Source organism: Halichoerus grypus, chromosome 9 (genome assembly GCF_964656455.1).
Source record: "Halichoerus grypus chromosome 9, mHalGry1.hap1.1, whole genome shotgun sequence".
NCBI lineage: Eukaryota > Metazoa > Chordata > Mammalia > Carnivora > Phocidae > Halichoerus > Halichoerus grypus.
In genome coordinates this window covers 28,065,455-28,081,254 of record NC_135720.1, presented here as the reverse complement: position 1 = coordinate 28,081,254, position 15,800 = coordinate 28,065,455, and the positions used below count along the sequence as shown (strand labels likewise).

Below are 15,800 nucleotides of genomic sequence, written 5' to 3'. Positions count from 1 at the left end.
GGGGCGGGGGCGCGCGGAGATGGTGACGCACGTGCAAGACTTGTCTTCAGGTTCCTCCAGGCTAAACTTCTGGTGCCTACACCCGGGCGTTTTGGAGCCATTATGGGTTTTGAGACAGGCCCGCGATCCAGAGTTCGTGCCAGTTCGCAGAGAAAGTGTGTGGTCCCCTACACCCAGACCCTAAGCGGGGCCGCTCTCCCAGGTACTCTTGCCGTGGAGTCGCTATTTATTGTTTGACCATTTCATTCAGCGAACATCTATTATATGCTTATGGGACTCGCAGAAGCCAAACACAGCCCTGGAGGGATGTGTAGCTGTGCAGTACTTAGAAGGTTGACTAACCAAACGCTTCTGGTTATCTAGGCTACCAGATATGGGCCCGACGTTAACCTGGCCTAAACGAGAATGCTTAAGTGAGGACTAAGTCATATCAGGTGATATCCCAGTTTTTTTTAAAATTCTGATCTGGAATTACTGGCTTCATAAGAGACAGCAGCTTCCTTTTTTTCGTATTTCAGGGAAGGATGCGCTGGAGTGACATGACAAGGTCAACTGTGCCCGGTGCTAACTTAAAACATTAAAAAAAAAAAAAAAATGGGGATATTTTTCTCTATGGCCCACATTTATTCAATACGGAAAGTCTGTTAATGTGCCAGGCACTATTCCAAGCCATAGGGAACACAATAACGGGCAAGACCGGTAAGGTCCTTGCCCTGCTGGAGATTACATTCTAGTGGAGATGTTTTTTATTTGTTTTTGTGGGGCTTTTTTGGTTAAAGATTTTATTTATTTCACAGAGAGAGAGGGAACACAAGCAGGGGGAGTGGGAGAGGGAGAAGCAGGCTTCCCGCTGAGCAGGGAGCCAGATGCGGGGCTCCATCCCAGGACGCTGGGATCATGACCCGAGCGGAAGGCAAACGCGTAGCGACTGAGCCACCCAGGCGCCCCGAGATTTTTTTTTTTAATAGCATCTCTCTCCACTCTTATTTTTCTTTTTAGCACTTATCACCATGTACATTCTTGCTCCTATCGCCAAACTAGAATGTAAACTCCAGAACAGGTACTTTGTTTTGATCCATGCTGTTTCTGTAGTGCTTTAGAAGACTGCCTAGTATATGGGGGGCGCGGGCCTGACTGTCAGTGGAGTTTGCAACTCTTCATCTCATGAGGGGTCATGAGTTGGCGAACTTAAAAAAATGAAATAAACACTTAGCGTGCCTAGTACATACAACGGGCAATCAATACTTGTTGACTAAAATAACTGGATATGGGATGAGAGGGAATGAACAACAGAAATGACTTGCAATTAAGTAACTGGCAGACTATCCCAACAGTCCAAACTAGACGATGATGAAAGTAGGGGCAGGAGAGGGCTGTTGGGCAATGTAGAAGTAGAAGGCAAACAGATCAGCAACCCTACATGGAATCAGTAAGTCACAATTTTCTCAAGTTCCTTGTCTTTTCCTTTTGTGGATCTTGTAACCTCCTCCCTTTCCAGTCTGATATCAAACAGCATCTAATAGGGCCAAAACAACACTTCCCTTGAGAACATTACAACAGTTACCAGCACTAAAGCTGCCTTCACCCTTCACTATTAATAAAGCTTCACATTCAATTCTGATTTAGGTAGCAAGCAAGATGGGCCCAGGTCAAATGCTACACCCTCCATGAATGCTTTGCTGACAACTTAACCCTAACATTCTTGAGAGAGCTTTCCTCCATTTTATGTTTTCTAAGCCTTCATACATACTCCATCTTGATAACCTTTAGTGAGATTTGACATTACTATTTTCCACTTGCTCACATTTACGTGAAATTACTTCTTTGGCCATTTAGAATGATGCAGGATTCAGGAAAGCTTAATTTTACAGTTACCTTTTCTGTTGTTTTTAAATTTTTTTTTTTTTTTTTTTTTTTTTTTTAAAGGTTTTATTTATTTATCTGAGAGAGAGAATGGGAGACAGAGAGCATGAGAGGGGGAGGGTCAGAGGGAGAAGCAGACTCCCCGCTGAGCAGGGAGCCCGATGTGGGACTCGATCCCGGGTCTCCAGAATCATGACCTGAGCCGAAGGCAGTCGCTTAACCAACTGAGCCACCCAGGCGCCCCTACCTTTTCTGTTGTTTTTGAGTAGCATTCAGAAATATGGTGGCTTGCTTTGTAAGATCGTCCTGGTTGTGTTCCCTTCCCCCAGTTTGACCCAGGCCCTACTATTGTCTCTACCCTGTTCAGTGATTCCACTTTCAGTACTTTCTCCTCAGTATGGGGGTCCTGTCCTTAAAAGGGAGTTTTGTCTTGACAGGTCTGTTTTGAAAGTTCACTAGGGTAAACTTCTCCAGTCTCTCCAATCCTTACTGTGGATACCTTGCATTGACAGGGGAAAAGACAAAAGTCCAAGTTTCAGTTGACTAATTTGAGATTCTGCTTTTCTCAAGTCTTTCAGAAGCTACCTCAATTCTTCCTTCTATTCACATAGAAACCAGTATCAGGCAGGCTGGTAGTTTTCCCCATCTGCTCTTTAGAGGTTCATCACCTAGCTTAATTGCAAATGCTGTTCATAGATATTTGGTTTTGCCATCCAAATGTATTTTTCCATTTTCCCAAACTACTAATACATTGTAGTTAATCATCATGCTATCTTCTGGATCCCCAACACCAAGAATTTTTTATACATCTTTACACCCAATGCCAGGCATACTTTTTCACTGAATAAACGGAAGGAGAGAGGCTGAGGGCTGGTTTGGACAAAGGCTAGAAAGATGTGTGTACTCAATCTTGCCCACTGCCCAGCAGAGTCCCATTAGCCTGTGCCACAAGCTAAATTTCTGGTGATAGGTGAATTCAAATTACTGTAATTATCTTAAGTAGTGGGATAGAATACAAGTTAACATTCTATCAAAATAAGAAATAGCCTCTCCAACGTTAACCATAGGGTCTCATGAAAATGTGATCTCCAGATTAGGATGCACCCACCCAGAAAGTTCATTTAAATGTTACATTTCAAAAAAAAATACTTAAGGCCCCTTTTCCTTCTATTCTGCCTACACTTGAAGCCTCTCAGGGGTAGTACCAATGCAGTACACTTAAAACAACCAGTGCTATTTAAAAGATTACACACCTTTTAAAATTAATTAAACCTTTACATTTATTCAAAAATTTCAAATATTATTTGAGCAATTAAGACCAAGATTTTCCTTGCTATTAAAATATTTCAAATTAAACTCTCCTGAAAATCTCATTTTGTCTTGACAATAGTTAAAACTGTATTTCAATGTCTACCATATATCTATACTATAGTAATATCTACACTGTAAATTGCTATTTACTTGTAGTGATATATTAAAATTATAAAATCTAAGTTAAATGTTTATAGCCTAAAAGCAGGATTTCTTTTTATTTGAACCTTTAATTATTTAAAAGAAAATCTAGGTTATGCTTAGTATTTGAATCCAAAGGTCTTAGACAAAAATAGACTACTACAGCTAGACCTCTCTAAAAGCATAAAGGTGAACTGCTGCTTGATTTTTCTGGCTCCATTTTTTTAGAATATTCATAGGACTTCATAGATTCTGTAATCTGTTTCCTGCTACAGTCATATATGTTCACAAGAAGGTATGCCTTGATTCTTGTCAATCACTTAAAAAGAGTTGGTTAAAACCCAGAACACAGAACAAATAAAGGATGCCCTTCCAGTCTTATTCTGCTTCTGGATCACCCAGTCAGCTACACATCACTGCTACTGTTTACATTTAGCCCTTTTCATTTTTAGTAACAACTCATAATTTTCAATACAGTCATGGCCCCAAGTAACAGCAATAAAGATATTCTACATCATAAAAATTCCAAGTGACTGATTATCTTACAGCTAATAACAAATTATTTGCCACCCAAAGATAAGAATATGGCGTAAGTCTTAAAAAACAATTTAAGTTCATTCCTATCACAACACTGAAAAAAAATGTAGCAAAATGCAGTATTTCTTTTTAATTATCACTGGTAACTTCAGTTGATAACATATAATTTAATAAAGCAAGCACCTGAGAGTTTTTAAAAGGTAACCTTAATCCTGAATTAAGTAATACAGAGAACTAGGAAAAAAGTTTAGCTTCAGGCAGCACAGCATTCCTGACAGAGATCCAGATTCTCCATACTTCTAATAAGCAGAAAACTTGCTTTTCACAAGCTAGCTACTCTACTTGTCAGGGAACCTGGGTGGCTCAGTCGGTTAAGGTTAAGAGCGTCTGACTCTTGATCTTGACTCAGGTCATGCATGATCTCAGGGTCGTGAGATCGAGCCCGGTGTGGGGCTCAATGCTCAGCGGGGAGTTTGCCTGAGATTCTCTCTCCCTCTGCCCCCGCCCCCACTCATGCACATGCACGCACACGTGTGCATGCTCTTTCAAATAAATAAATCTTAAAAAAAAAAAACAAACCCAGTTGTCAATTAGCTCATTGAGTCAATAAGTCTATGTACGTATGGTTCTGGTTCTGTCCCCTCTAAATATGGAACATGTTAAAATGATGAGGCAGGACAAAGTAAACAACATGTCCTTCCTGATCCTACAGAATTTGAATTTGACTCTATTTCCTCTTTAAAGGGAAAGCCCTATAAATACTTGAGGACTGCTATCAAGGACCCATCCCAGTCATCATTGCTCTATACTACAGTAAACATACCTTCTCCATGTTGGTGGGAACGCAAGCTGGTGCAGCCACTCTGGAAAACAGTATGGAGGTTCCTCCAAAAGTTGAAAATAGAGCTACCCTACAACCCAGCAATTGCACTACTGGGTATTTACCCCAAAGATACAAATGTAGTGATCCGAAGGGGTATGTGCACCCCAATGTTTATAGCAGCAATGTCCAGAATAGCCAAACTATGGGAAGAGCCAAGATGTCCATCAACAGATGAATGGATAAAGAAGATGTGGTATATATATATACAATGGAATAAAATAAAATAAAAGAACCCATCTCAGTTACCATTTCTTTATAGTACACATTCCTTTTCCAACTTATTCACATGACACTATTTTAAGACCTCAAGCTCCTGATTCCCCTTCCTTTAAACATACTGTTTACTCTTAAAAACATGATACTCCAAACAATACACAAGAGTGACATGAGCCATGTATAAAAAGATTAATGATCTAACTTCTGTTCACCACAACCTGAAATCTATTCAGCACATTTTAAAGCAGCTTAGACTGTTTTAGCGACAGCCATAAAATAAACTGGCTGATACCAATCAAACCTCTATACATACACAATTATATCATGCTTTCACTATACATTCAAGGAGCATGTATTTCATACCTATAGTATGTATGCATACACAATGCATGATGCTCAAAACTAAACATTTATTCTGGGAAAGGAAGACATTTAAATGGAAAGAGCTGCTAGCCTAAAAGAATGTGCTACATTCAATGAGGACAAAAAAAGAATTTGGAATTTTTGCTAGCGTTTAAGATTCTAAGATAGGTAAGTGAACGAGTGGGTAAGGCACAAAGGCAAAAAACCAGCTCATGTTGTTCACCTTGACTAAGTTTAGGCAATAGGAAGACACTGAAGGGTTTTAACTTAAAAATGACATTAATTTTAAAATGAAAAACATCCCTTTAGATGGCAACTGATGAATGAAATTTAAGGGTCAAAGAGTCCAAATTAGGAGTCTACTGCAGCAGCTGAGGTATCTTTACCACAGATTACAAGGGTTAAAAAGCAGACAACACTTTGATTTTGAAATTTGAATATCATCACCAAATGTATGCATAGACTATAACCATATACTGACATTAACCAGTTAAATTTGGTATTTTATTATAACTTTCTTTTCATGCTTATATTTGGTGATGATACTCCATTTCTTTCAAAAAATTCAAAGTGTACTTAACATTCCCCTCAAGGCAGCTTTAGAAGTACCCTAATAAAAAGTTTATAGTTTTCCCTTTTTGGTAATTATGACCTTCCATAGTCAAGGGCCAGATAAGGTAGCCAATAAACAACTATTCTGGAGGATGAGAATGGTATTCTTTTTCTGTGGCTTTACACATTGCATAAAATTCGCCAATTACTATGACAGTACCAGGAAGTTATCATTGCCAAATACACAGGTCATGGTGTGAATAGAAGTCCTTCCAAGTCACCTAATTTTAAGGTGTACTTAATTATCATCTACTTTTACTAAAAGGAGTGCTCATCGGGAAGCCAGGGCAACCACATTACTAAGAAAAATCTGATTCTGATTCTTAGAGAATAGCATTAAAATCCATTTGCCCAACCCTCTTCTACTTGCAAGGATCAAGATCATCTTCTGCATTTTAAGAGTGCGGTAAATCAGTTCACTGTGGGAAACCATCTAAAATGTCTCGGAAAAATATTTTTCTTATGCAGAGATCATTATAAATAAGGTACATTATTTGAGATTCTTTTCCTAGTAGTGAAGCACCACCCTAATGCCGGTGTTCTCTTTTTTTAACCAGTGGGATCCATTTTTAAAGGCTAAAGTAAGAGGTAACATAACAATATAAAGAGAACTAGAAGACTTAATTAAATGTACAACTTTGGCTTCATCTGCACAGTCAACACACACTAATCATTACTGAATGTTTGAGAAACATAAGGAGAACAGCTCATAAATCTACACAATCTCTAAGGCTCTTGAGGAAAGAAATGGAATACAACTAATTTCCAAATATTCCTGGATTCTAAGAAACTGAGTAACAAACCTTGTTGACTTAAAACTCATTGACATAGACTCCTAATTTTTAGTATCTACCTCAAATGAACTGAACAACTAGAAATCAGACCCTTCACATTCAGATTTAACAATGGTTTCAACAATATTTGATAACCCTAAATGTGGTAACATAGTATTTTAAAATTCTGTTAAAGAATATATCATGATCTACTATTCAGAGACTAAGTCTCGTCAAATACAATCCCATGACAATAAATTTTATTTCTCCAATTGCCTTCCCTATATAGCAACCTCATAAATTGAAACAGGTCTCTATACTTCTCTGAATGTGAAAGTAATACTGTTCCATATGAAAACAAATACTCCCAAAGGGATTCCAGTTGAAACCCAAAAAGAAAAAGAAGAAAAGAAACTTATGTAAACCTTAGAGTAAAAAAAGTTAAAGGTCCCTAATAAGCATACTTTATTTAATGTAGGAAACTGGTATATAACATTAAAATTACCCAGTATAATACATTAAGCATCCACACAAAGCTCTTTATTTGTCTAACAAAGTTTTAAAGGGATAATCGGTCATTGTATTAGGCAAATATATTTGTCTTAGCACACAAATATCTGTGAAAATGCTTTTGTTTAAAATTGACAGATGGTCCACTTTATATTTCAAGTATTTCTAAGAGGGGCATGGTAAGAATTATACCAGATCTTACTCAAAATGAACAAGTCTAACAAAACAAAACCCAACCTCTTTAGTTAATGGCTACTGCAGTTTTTAAAAAGAAGAAAAGTAATGCTGATTCTTTGTAATATTATGGCTAACAAGTTCCTGTATTAACTCAAGAACTGGAAGACTAGACTAGAAATCTGGAATTCCTGTATTCTCTAACAGTGGAATTATCCACTATAAAATTTCCCATTTTCCCAGGGAAAACACAAAAACAGTAAATGGGATTTAAGGAGTTTTATGAAGTATTAGCCCCCCAAAAGCCACAACATACCAGTAATTTTACCAACAGAGGAGCTGGTATTCTAAACTCTATAAATAGGCCATAGAAATCAGTTGTATAGAACAGACACAGAAAGTCTCCAAAATCAGGTAAACAAACAACGGCTATTACCACTTAATGACATTTTATTGGCATATGACAATTTACAAGGGTCCCTGTTGCAATATACATCACACTGAGTAAGAATCGTTTAGCCATCTACATTCATTCGTATTGGGTAATATTTTTACTCAAATTATTATTTAATTCCCAACACTTGATTTTAACTGTGACAAAAGGGAACAAATAGTAATTCCTTAAAGTTGGATGCAATTGGAAAAACATATTTTGCTATTTTATATTAAAATTCCTAGGATGTTGAAAGGTATACACACCTAAGGACTGAGTCATGGCCTTCTTAAACAGCTTTCTTAATCCTTTCTGGAAATATCCTTTGGTTCACTTTTATTTTCCTTCTCTAGGCAAAAGGAAGTCTGTTAATGTAGGTATCAAAGAGTTATTATTTTCTGGCATTTGTTAACAAAATTCCTTACCAAGAGGAACCATTCAGCTTTATAGTATGTTGTAAAGTGTGGACTTAAAATTGTGGCTTAAAAAAACACAACATAGGCTTTCATATGCTTGGCTCTGAAACAGGTTAACATCCACAATGGAATCCTATTGCAGAGTTCTATCACCCTTCCTACTAAATTCTGGTATAATCCTTTCCTGAATTTTAATAGAATAAAAGCAACCAAATCAGGTATCTATTTGGGTTAAAGCAATGCATTTGCATTTAAAATATAACTTGCTGATAGGACCTAGGGAGCTTTATTCCCACTCCCTATTAAATAATTTCTCAGCAAATTCCCATTCTACTGTCTTAAGTGGAAAAACAAAACTGCACATTTATAGTCATGCACAGAGATTCAGTATCTAACTAAATAGTAACTGTTAAAATAAAAGCTAAATTTATTTGTATAAAATAAAATGGTTGTGAAAATTCTCGAAAACTGTGTTGAAGATTAAATCCATGTTGCTTTAGCATGTAATTATTATTCTGACTAGAAGAAATTAGCTGTGTCCTGATTAATGCAGTAACAAACTTGCTTTAACAGTATTTCCTCTGCTCTGTAACAATTTCAGAAAAGACAAGATAGGAGAAATCATGCAATACTAAAGATCCCAGGGCCATACACATCACATATATTGAGGTTTTTTTTTTCATATTTTTCCCTCTTACAGTTCTTAGCAAATGCCCCTGGCTGCAATCAAGGTGCTAGGAGCACTGCAAATCATCAAGTGAGGACGAAAGATCCATGTACTTAAGATCTCTGAAAGTTTACACTAAAAGAATAAGCATTACCTCCTTTTAATGCAAACATATACAACTAATTTGGTTGCTGAATTAACAAATGAAATTTGACTACTTTTATATATGCTCATAGAGCAGACAAACACTGAAATTTACTATTTCGGATTTTCATCTTAAGAGCTATCAGCATAAACATAAAGGTAATTCACATCTGAAAGATTATCTACCTGAAGAATAGAACCCTTGGGAAGAAAAAGAAAGCCATTTTATAAACTGCAACTGAAATAGGGAAAAAAGTAAAACCAAGTTAGACAATGCTGCAACAAACTTCCTGTCAAAACTTTTTATTGAAAAACAAATTACTTAAAATACTACTAATGAACAGTATGTTTTGTTTGCCTATTTTTCCTTATGGTTAGACTACAAACTAATGTTTCAGCTGTCCAGAAGCTCAAATAAATATGTAAGATATGAAATCAGGTACATCTTTCTAATGTATCAAGTTATTCTGCAGCATAATCCTCTTCCATACCAAGACCAAGATTACAGGTTTTGTTCTATTTTTTTAAAGTAATACATTTGGTAGGAATGGATTTTTTATTTGTATTATTACAGACCAGTTCCTCTCTCAAAAAAATTAGCTGATATCTAAGACCATGACTCAAACTTTCAAATAAGAATAGAAAGAGAACTTTTTTTGAGCCCAAAAAGTAAAGGATCCTAAGAATAGTTTTTATAGGCCACTGCTTGCTTTCAGTTAAAAAAAAAAAAAAAACCTCATACTTTTGGATCTTTTAATAGCTTGTACTTTTTAGCTATTGGTAAAGCTTTTTTTTTCCTCTTAAACATCTGCTGACATGTTAAACTAGCTTAGTTTACCAAAGTAAAAACCTTTTCTGTGGTACACCTCAAAAATTAGTCACCCTACAATGTAGTGTGTTTGAATTAAGGAGAATGTTAAACAGATGTATATGGTTAAAATAATTAGTGTGGTCTCTATAAACAACTTCTGTTCGGGGATTTGTATGTAGAGCTAACGTTTACTTCAGAATAAACATTAACAAACAGGGAAGGAAGAGAATCAGAACTTTCACAGAGCTGTACTTGACCATATCTTATAGACAAAGCGAATTACAATGCATGTAACAAAAACAGTAAAAGTATTTTTTAAAAGTTGATAGTTACAAATATGGTACGTAACAATTTTCTACTTTATTTCGGTACAATTTTCAACATACAGTCTACTATTTTTCAAGGTATTTGAAGACTTAAAACAAAATTTCTATTGACTACTTGCAAACAGTAAAATTTAAGTAAAATGCTTACATTCTTATTTGAAAACAAAAATCAGGTAAAAAATGGTGGGTGCAAGTTCTGCTCTCTGTTGCAATCTCACTTCAGATTTACTATTCCTAAAAAAAAGAGAGAGAGAGAAAAAAGATTAGCAAAAATGTGGAGAGTGAAAATGATCCATAATAATCACTGTCTCTAAAAATGAAATAATTAACTAACTGGCCCACCAAACCCATACTGAAGAAAAATGTATCAGAATCACATTTAACAAGTTGAAATTTTCTACCTTTTCTTCTTTGCGTCTGTCCTTCTTTTCTTCATTATTTTCCATGGTCTCTTCTTCATCTTCAACAATCCCGTCCCCTTGGTATTTGTCATGAGTCCATTTTGGACTGCTACCTGATTTTTTGAAGTTAAAGCGCCCTCTGCCACGTTGAAAAGTACCACGACCTCTTCCTCTTTTGGCCCAGTAATCCACACCATCATCTCTGTCATCATGCTACAGAGAGGTTAAAAACAATCATCACTAAAATGTCTTTCTTATAAGGAAAATGATCATATCCCCAAATTATAAGTCATGGTATACATCTTCTGAAGATTAGAGTATGTAAGATTGGGAATGTTCTAAAACACATGAAAACAAAGCCAGTAACACTGACGTTTTCAGCAAAAATATTTTCCATTGTGAAAGCAAATAATTATATCTTACTGCTTATAACCCAAGCATTGAGAGCTGTCCAATTTTTTGGAGAATTTCAACTGCTAAATTACTGCCAACTTCCAAAATTTTGACTTTTTTGCTCTCCATTATTTCAATCTAAGTCCACTGGCTAATATGCTGCATGTAAATGAGATAAAGTAACCAATAATTTTCCCAAAAAATTGCCAGTCATAAAGACATTAAAAAGCCATAAAAATATTATTACAACACTGTAAAATTTGTTAAATAAAATAAGTGCTATAAATTATACCTTACATATAGGAACAGATTTTAAAATCCTACTGAGATTTAAAATTCAATGTATCTTACACATCAATCATCTACGCTAGAGAATTTCACATGCCAAATTATGACCACGTGGTCCCTAGAGTAATACCTCAACTTATTTCTTCTTCACCAACATGAAGTACTATAGCTTTTTATTACTTTTAATTAGTTATTATTTTAACCTTAATTTTTCATTAACTATATCCAAATACAGATATTCCTCAAATTACAAATTGTTCAATTAAAACAACCTGCAAACTTGAAAAGCACTTTACTTTGTGAATGAGTAGATGAGTATTACATCCCAAAATACAAAACAAAAAGCCAAAGTTCTCCTGTAATTTAATTAATTGCCACCTCAAACTTAAACTCTCAAGTTTGTCACCTATAAAAAATGGAAAATAAAGCTAAATAATGCCCCTTACTGAGACAACAGGTATAATGCAAACAATGTTGTATAACCTATAGAATACTTGACCAGCTGTCCAAAAGTCACTAAATCTTTTTCTTAAGTATTACATGATATTAGCACCTTTGCAAAACACAATGTGCCTTTGTGCGTTTTCATGTAATACAGAGCACCCTCCCGGCATGAATTGCAAAGCTCAGTTACACAAGTAACACACCATGCAAAAGAGCAGTTACCAATTTCCAATAATCTATCTTTACCAAACCGATGAGAAGTGACTAACTAGTGGTGTGTAGGACTCCATAAAGAATGAATTTAGGAACTGTCAAAAGTGTAGATTTCAGAATATCAGAAAGCTTAATAGAAACCTGAAATAAAATATTTTAAAATACTCTGCCACTCAAAATCATACCCACACAACTACATAATTTCAGGCTCCCTTTTGATGTTAGCACAAACAACTCTAGAGTTTGTGTTTGTTCCTGGCGTTTACACAGTATTCTATGCATCTGTGGGAAATAGCAAACAGTTTTGGAGTCAGAGGCATGGGTTTAAAACTCAACAGAGGCTGTGTGACTTCACCTGCTCATTTTAAAAATGGGAGATAGCTGTGAAGGAACACAGATGATGTGTAAAAAGCACCCAGCCCAGTTATGACAAGCAAGCACTCAAACAGTGGTAATAATATTAATAAGGGTAAGACACTATTCTGAGCACTTTCCATGTATTTACTCACCTCATCCTCAAAGAACCCTATACTGTTACTAATCCCGCTTTAGATAAGAAACTGAGGCACAGAGAAACTGAGTTACTTGCCCAAGGCCACAAAACTAGTCCTTTCCACTACTCTTTAGGCCCATCACCCACAGAATACATTTCCCAGTACCTTGGTGGCAGTAAATGATTACCATAAGGCAGCTAATAGTTAGAAATAGAAAAAGCAGAGGCAAAGCCAGACACTAGAGTTAAACCAGCCTTTACCTTTAAATAACCAATGATCTGAAACTGTATAAATTAAACAGCAGCTAGATTACACTGTATTTATCAGAGGGTATCTGGCAGCTAAGTAACATTCTCATGCTACGCATACTAACCCTTAATCCTCAAGTTCTAACTTCCAAGATTTTAGTCCTACTACAATTTTTAAAAATTACTTCACATGATAAATGGTCAGAGAAGTGAGACATTTGTAATGCACAAAACACATAAACACAGGTGGCCATATCAGAACAAGACCTTCTGGAGGCGCCTGGGTGGCTCAGTCCGTTAGGCGTCTGACTCCCTGCAGAGGGAGCCCTGCATCTGGCTCTGCGCTCAGCAGGGAAATCTGATCAAGATTCTCTCTCCTGCTCCCTCTGCCCCTCCCAGAACCCGAGTGCCCTCTCTTTCTCAAATCAATAATCTCAAAAAAAAAAAAGACCTTCTGAATCCTCTTATCTCTTCTCCACAAAATGATCAAGTTTCAAAAATTTAATTGATCAAACCTCCTACCTTAAGGCCCTTTCCCTACCAGGGATTTTTCTCTTCCTCAGAAGACAACATCAACACTGACAACCTGTCCACTTCAGTACTTTCCCACTTGCTCCAACTCTTCACATACTCACCCCTCCATAGAATTTCAGGTTCTAAGATAGACTCTGGAGTACTTATTATTGGAAACACTACCATACCTTTGCATAAATCCAAGATTAGAGATGAGAAGTTTCAGAACAGAATGCAACAAATGTTACTATTACCCAATATTGGAGAAAGAATGGTAGGGTGCTTTCAGAACCCTGGCTCTTGGGCCCAAGGCATGGGTTCAAATCCAGAGTCCTGTTCTACTAGGCATGTAACTTTGGTCAAGTGCTCAACCTCTGTACCCCATTATTTTTCATCTGTAAAAGTGGGATAAAGGACTCATCTCAAAATGATTTTTTATAAGCATGAAATAAGTTTATTTCTTATTAGGCGCCTTAGGAAGGCTCCTACGTAGCACAGTACATATGCTCAATACATGTTACGCTGTTATTATTACTACTAAATACTAACGTTTCATTAATATCAAAAGTTCCATGCTTGTCAATTATTCTGAAAGAACCTAAGGGAACATCTGTTAACTTTTCAACCTCATCTCTTCTAAATATATTTCTATTCTCAGCAGTAGCAGTCTATAAAGTATCTTTGCAAAAGCAAAATCAAATTTAAATATCCGTGTAAAAACCAGAGCTGTCATTTCAATGGTTCATTAATTAAGAACCAAAATAATTAACTGTGGCAATAGATTTGTAAGAAAAATATAGTAACATTTTAATTTTACTTCTAGTGAACATCAGTCTCCGACAAATGCATGTTTTATATAGAAATGAAGGTTTTAAAATATAGGCCAGAATAGGAACATATAAAATGTTACTGCTACTTATAAGTTGCTAAATTCTTAAAGTAACAGACATTCTTCCTCTAATCAGTAAAATTACCACCTAAATGCCAAACTAAAATGTTATGTCTCAATTTAAGATAAAAATTACAACACCAGATTCTGAAAGAATGCCAGAGAAAAATGAAGGTCTGGCCTAAATTATTTGTAAAACATTCAAAATATTAAATAATTACCATCTACTTGTTCACCTCTCACTTCCCTCTTAACTTTCTAACCTTTAACATTTGGTCTCCTTCTCTGGCATTTTTTTTTTTAAATGAACAATATGGCAATTTTACTATCACTCACTCCTCACCCTGCCTTTGACAGGGTGGCCTTTTAATCTCTTCCGACTGGGTGATCTGGCTTTGTGTCCTGTAAAATGATGGCTCCTAGATTTTTTTCTCTCTATAGATCCGCCTTATCAACAACCCATTGCACATCTGCACTTCATTTCTCCCAGGCACTTCAAGAATAAAACTTTTCTCCTCAAATTGGATTCTTTCCCCTGTATCCCCAATCTTAGAGAGAGATCCCCTCATCTCACTACCAACACCCAACCACATACAGGGTCCCTGAGTAAGACCTCATAAACGTTACTCTTAACTTTTCTAATATCTAACCCCTTAGTTCCAACACTCAGTAACTCTCAGATCTGTCTGTACAAACACTGTTTTTCTAAACTCTGGTTAAAATCCAAATTTATTAGGATATTATGGCCTTCCACAACTTGGCTCCTGCTTTTTCTTAATTTTACCAAACTTACATCAACCATCTAGTCATAGAATTCTATCTCAAGATGTTTCACTCCTTCAATCTACAGTACACCTGCCTATCTTTTAAGCTTCAGATTCAAGCCCAGTTCCTCTATGAAGGCTCTCCTAATCACTCTCTCCTTTGAAATAATCCTCCATTTCCTGCTTTGGAGGAAATCCATCACATGTATTTAGAACATTTGTTTCCATATTTATTCCAGCCAAGAACTGAAATCATACAGTATTTGTTTTTGCATTCACAGTTCCTAGCATAAACAGCAGTCTGTGAATATATAAATTCTTAAATCAAAAAGGAGATCTTTTAAGCTTTCCTGTAACTGAATAAATGCCTTTCCCTGTGCACATGGTCAACTCACTCAATTTAAACAAGCTTAAATTTCCCCTTAGAGCATTTATTGAGTAAACTTTATGCATAATACACTTTAAAAATTTTTTCAGACCTTGGTCTTAAAGTATCCAAGAGAGTCAAATAGAACTAATTTTTTGGGGGCGCCTGGCTGGCTCAGTCGTTAAGTGTCTGCCTTCGGCTCAGGTCATGATCCTGGGGTCCTGGGATCGAGCCCCGCATCGGGCTCCCTGCTCAGCGGGAAGCCTGCTTCTTCCTCTCCCACTCCCCCCTGCTTGTGTTCCCTCTCCCCCCTGCTTGTGTTCCCTCTCTCGCTGTGTCTCTATCAAATAAATAAATCTTAAAAAATAATAATAATAAATTTTTGATTGCCATTCTTCAAACAATACAGATCTACTTCAGCATATAGCTCTCTCGTCTCAGCAGGTAAGTTGTGGGTATTCAGGTGTATTCATAAAAAGCCAAATAAAAAACACGATTCTATAAATCTAGTATTACTTTCCTCCTTGCTTCTGCAAAACAACTAATCTTCAGAACTAGTCTCTGAAACATGCCTTCTTTGAAAAGCTATGATAAAAATAAATGTTT

At 36.3% G+C, this 15,800-nt stretch overlaps 1 protein-coding gene and 1 long non-coding RNA gene across 7 annotated transcripts in view; one reads left to right on the top strand and one right to left on the bottom strand.

Moving 5' to 3' along the window:
- The first annotated feature begins 65 nt into the window (after positions 1-65).
- Positions 66-4,967, top strand: LOC144378952 (uncharacterized). The gene is made up of 2 exons (XR_013440893.1): positions 66-202; positions 4,597-4,967. It is a non-coding gene; the product is annotated as an uncharacterized LOC144378952 (long non-coding RNA).
- A 2,848-nt stretch (positions 4,968-7,815) lies between these two features.
- The window catches only part of BCLAF1 (BCL2 associated transcription factor 1), a 29,962-nt gene continuing 21,977 nt past the window's right edge, over positions 7,816-15,800 (bottom strand). For all 6 annotated transcript variants that reach the window (XM_036097477.2, XM_078054691.1, XM_078054689.1 and 3 more), the window contains 2 exons: positions 10,582-10,794; positions 7,816-10,414 (listed from right to left, as the gene is read on the bottom strand). In XM_036097477.2, the coding sequence (XP_035953370.2) occupies positions 10,409-10,414; positions 10,582-10,794 (219 nt within the window). In that variant the 3' untranslated portion in view covers positions 7,816-10,408. The remainder of the gene's footprint in view (positions 10,415-10,581; positions 10,795-15,800) is intronic.